The 4,238-nt window shown below is 54.3% G+C and overlaps 1 protein-coding gene across 1 annotated transcript; it reads right to left on the bottom strand.

Moving 5' to 3' along the window:
* Nucleotides 1-1,356: 1,356 nt before the first annotated feature.
* Nucleotides 1,357-2,331, bottom strand: LOC130316179 (uncharacterized). The gene has a single exon (XM_056552787.1). The coding sequence runs from the start codon at nt 2,329-2,331 to the stop codon at nt 1,357-1,359; it is 975 nt and encodes a 324-aa protein (XP_056408762.1).
* Nucleotides 2,332-4,238: the final 1,907 nt, after the last annotated feature.

Genomic DNA, 4,238 nt, shown 5'->3' on the forward strand with positions numbered 1-4,238 from the left:
GGGGGCACTGGTGGAGAGGACTTGTAAGATACTGGGGGCACTGGTGGAGAGGGCTCATAAGATACTGGGTGCACTGGTGGAGGGGGCTCTAAAGATACTGGAGGCACTGGTGAAGGGGCTTGAAAGATACTGGGGGCACTAGTTGAGGGGGCTCGAAAGATACTGGGGCGCTGGTGGAGGGGCTCGAAAGATACTGGGGGCACTAGTTGAGGGGACTCGAAAGATACTGGGGTCACTGGTGGAGGGGACTCAAAACATACTGGGGGCACTGGTGGAGGAGGCTTGTAAGATACTGGGGGAGGAGAACTCGAAAGATAATGGTGGTACTAGTGGAGAGGGCTCGTAAGATACTGGGGGCACTGGTGGAGGGGGCTCATAAGATACTGGGGGCACTGGTGGAGGGGGCTCATAAGATACTGGGGGCTTTGGTGGAGGGGACTCGTAAGATACTAGGGGCACTGGTGGAGGGGGCTCATAAGATACTGGGGGCACTGGTGGAGGGGGCTCATAAGATACTGGGGCACTGGTGGAGGGGGCTCGTAAGATACTGGGAGGACTGGTGGAGTGGGCTCGTAAGATACTGGAGGCACTGGTGGAAGGGGCTTGTAATATACTGGGGGCACTGGTGCAGGGGGCTCGAAAGATACTAGGGGCACTGGTGGAGGGGGCTAGAAAGATACTGGAGGAACTGGTGGAGTGGCTTGAAAGATACTGGGGGCACTGGTTGAGGGGCTCGAAAGATACTGGGGGCACTGGTGGAGGGGGCTCAAAAGATACTGGGGACACTGGTGGAGTGGGCTCTAAAGATACTGGGTGCACTGGTGGAGGGGGCTCGAAAGATACTGGGGCACTGGTGGAGGGGGCTCGAAAGATACTGGGGGCACTGGTGGAGGGGGCTCGAAAGATATTGGGGCACTGGTGGAGGGGGCTTGGAAGATACAGGGGCACTGGTGGAGGGGGCTCTATAGATACTGGGGGCATTGGTGGAAGGGGCTCGTAAGATACTGGGGGCACTGGTGGAGAGGGCTCGTAAGATACTGGGGGCACTGGTGGAGGGGGACTCTAAAAATATTGGCGGGCACTCGTGGAGGGGGCTCAAAATATACTGGGGGCACTGGTGGAGAGGACTTGTAAGATACTGGGGGCACTGGTGGAGAGGGCTCATAAGATACTGGGTGCACTGGTGGAGGGGGCTCTAAAGATACTGGAGGCACTGGTGAAGGGGCTTGAAAGATACTGGGGGCACTAGTTGAGGGGGCTCGAAAGATACTGGGGCGCTGGTGGAGGGGCTCGAAAGATACTGGGGGCACTAGTTGAGGGGACTCGAAAGATACTGGGGTCACTGGTGGAGGGGACTCAAAACATACTGAAGGCACTGGTGGAGGAGGCTTGTAAGATACTGGGGGAGGAGAACTCGAAAGATAATGGTGGTACTAGTGGAGAGGGCTCGTAAGATACTGGGGGCACTGGTGGAGGGGGCTCGTAAGATACTGGGGGCACTGGTGGAGGGGGCTCATAAGATACTGGGGGCTTTGGTGGAGGGGACTCGTAAGATACTAGGGGCACTGGTGGAGGGGGCTCATAAGATACTGGGGGCACTGGTGGAGGGGGCTCATAAGATACTGGGGCACTGGTGGAGGGGGCTCGTAAGATACTGGGAGCACTGGTGGAGTGGGCTCGTAAGATACTGGAGGCACTGGTGGAAGGGGCTTGTAATATACTGGGGGCACTGGTGCAGGGGGCTCGAAAGATACTAGGGGCACTGGTGGAGGGGGCTAGAAAGATACTGGAGGAACTGGTGGAGTGGCTTGAAAGATACTGGGGGCACTGGTTGAGGGGCTCGAAAGATACTGGGGGCACTGGTGGAGGGGGCTCAAAAGATACTGGGGACACTGGTGGAGGGGGCTCTAAAGATACTGGGTGCACTGGTGGAGGGGGCTCGAAAGATACTGGGGCACTGGTGGAGGGGGCTCGAAAGATACTGGGGGCACTGGTGGAGGGGGCTCGAAAGATATTGGGGCACTGGTGGAGGGGGCTTGGAAGATACAGGGGCACTGGTGGAGGGGGCTCTATAGATACTGGGTGCACTGGTGGAGGTTGCTCGTAAGATACTGGGGGCACTGGTGGAGGGGGCTCGTAAGATACTGGGGGCACTGGTGGAGGGGGCTCGCAAGATACTGGCGGCACTGGTGGGGGCACTGGTGGAAGAGGCTTGTAAGATACTGGGGGCACTGGTGGAGGGGAATCTAAAGATACTAGGGCACTGGTGGAGGAGGCTCTAAAGATATTGGGGGGCACTGGTGGAGGGGGCTCCAAAAATATTGGGGTCATTGGTTGAGGAGGCTCTAAAGATACAGGGGGGCACTGGTGGAGGGGGACTCTAAAAATATTGGGGGGCACTGGTGGAGGGGGACTCTAAAAATATTGGGGGGCACTCGTGGAGGGGACTCGAAAGATACTGGGGCACTGGTGGAGGGGGCTCAAAATATACTGGGGGCACTGGTGGAGGGAGCTCAGACTTGGGGGGCACTGGTGGAGGGGGCCACATACTGCGGGGGAATGTGGAGGGGGCTTATACTGAAAGGCAACCTCATACTGGGGGGTCACTGGTGGACAGGCGGCTCATATTGGGTGCATACAGAAAAGGGGGTTGTCCTGAATTAAAGTCCATTTTAGCTCATCAGACCCCTGCGATCATGCTGCGGTAGTCCGATGAGCCTCCGAACCCACCAGCACCTTCATTTTCCGGCATCTAAAAGCTTTATGGCGGACAACGGCAGGACCCTTGATGTGCACCTACATTCTCCTCCCGTGTTGCGTGCACAGCCCCTATGCAGATCTATGTGTCTCTCCGGTTGAAGACTGATAAGAGAACCCTGAAGACACACAGGTCTGCTTAGGACAGTATTTTCCAACTGGGGTGCCTCCAGCTGTTGCAAAACTACAACTCCCAGCATGAAAGGCTGTCCGGGCAAGCTGGGAGTTGTAGTTTTGCAACAGCTGGAGGCACCCCGGTTGGGAAACACTGGCTTAATAGCTGATTTTAGGTGTAGACTCAACCGCGTTATCCAGATTGCCAGATCACCGCCATCCATAATACATGTATAATACACATCCCTCTGCTTTCGCCTCGTCTCCTGTGTATATACTTTGGCGCTTACGGTTGAATAAAGAACCTTAAATTCCCCGCAATTCTCCCGCTTCAGGACTCGCAGAGACTGCGGGTAGCAATTTTACAATTTATCAAACAATGGTTCGCCAACAGCAGCCGCTCATTTCCACTTTGCCGGAGAGCGGCGTCTGCGTCCGGGCAGGCACGGCTGTGATTTGCGCGGAGGATGAGAGGTGCATTTACATCTGACATCTCCGTGACAAGTGAAAAGCGTCTGATTATCGGTACAAAAACATTCTGCTCCATCTTATATAACAGCGATGGCTGAGCCACAACCAGCTCCTCCCCCCCTCCCCCCCCCCCCACCCCACCCCACACCCACTCCACCCGCTGTCGACTGATGTCTACATCGAAACAAATGCGACTCTTCGAATGTTCCGAAATGAGAAATGTCAAAGTATGATTAACGATATTTAATAGCAGAAAATAATCCCGCCATACAGTGCCCATATAAGCTTCCTGGTGGTCTGGTGGATTCTGGGGGACCTAAGTTCCTCTTGTGCGCTGTCCTTCTGTAGTAATCCAGTTGCTTCTATTACTGGAGGCACCCAATTAATGTTGGCCCATTGGTTCTACATGATACTTGGCTTCCCATGCTCCCTGGTAATCTGGTGGTATCAGTTATGATCTTTCCTGGTGATCCAGTTGCTTCTATTACTGGAGGCAGCCAATTAATGTTGGCCCATTGGTTCTACATGATACTTGGCTTCCCATGCTCCCTGGTAATCTGGTGGGATCAGTTATGATCTTTCCTAGTGATCCAGTTGCTTCTATTACTGGGGGCACCCAATTAATGTTGGCCCATTGGTTCTACATGATACTTGGCTTCCCATGCTCCCTGGTAATCTGGTGGTATCAGTTATGATCTTTCCTGGTGATCCAGTTGCTTCTATTACTGGAGGCACCCAATTAATGTTGGCCCATTGGTTCTACATGATACTTGGCTTCCCATGCTCCCTGGTAATCTGGTGGTATCAGTTATGATCTTTCCTGGTGATCCAGTTGGTTCTATTACTCACTAGTGGTCTAGTGGCCACAATTGACATTTGTTATCTCATTAGCTCCA

This window comes from Hyla sarda, chromosome 1 (genome assembly GCF_029499605.1).
Source record: "Hyla sarda isolate aHylSar1 chromosome 1, aHylSar1.hap1, whole genome shotgun sequence".
Taxonomy (NCBI): domain Eukaryota; kingdom Metazoa; phylum Chordata; class Amphibia; order Anura; family Hylidae; genus Hyla; species Hyla sarda.

Bases quoted from the DNA above. Each gene is read 5' to 3' on its own strand.
- LOC130316179 (XM_056552787.1), bottom strand. From the start codon at position 2,331: ATGACCCCAATATTTTTGGAGCCCCCTCCACCAGTGCCCCCCAATATC.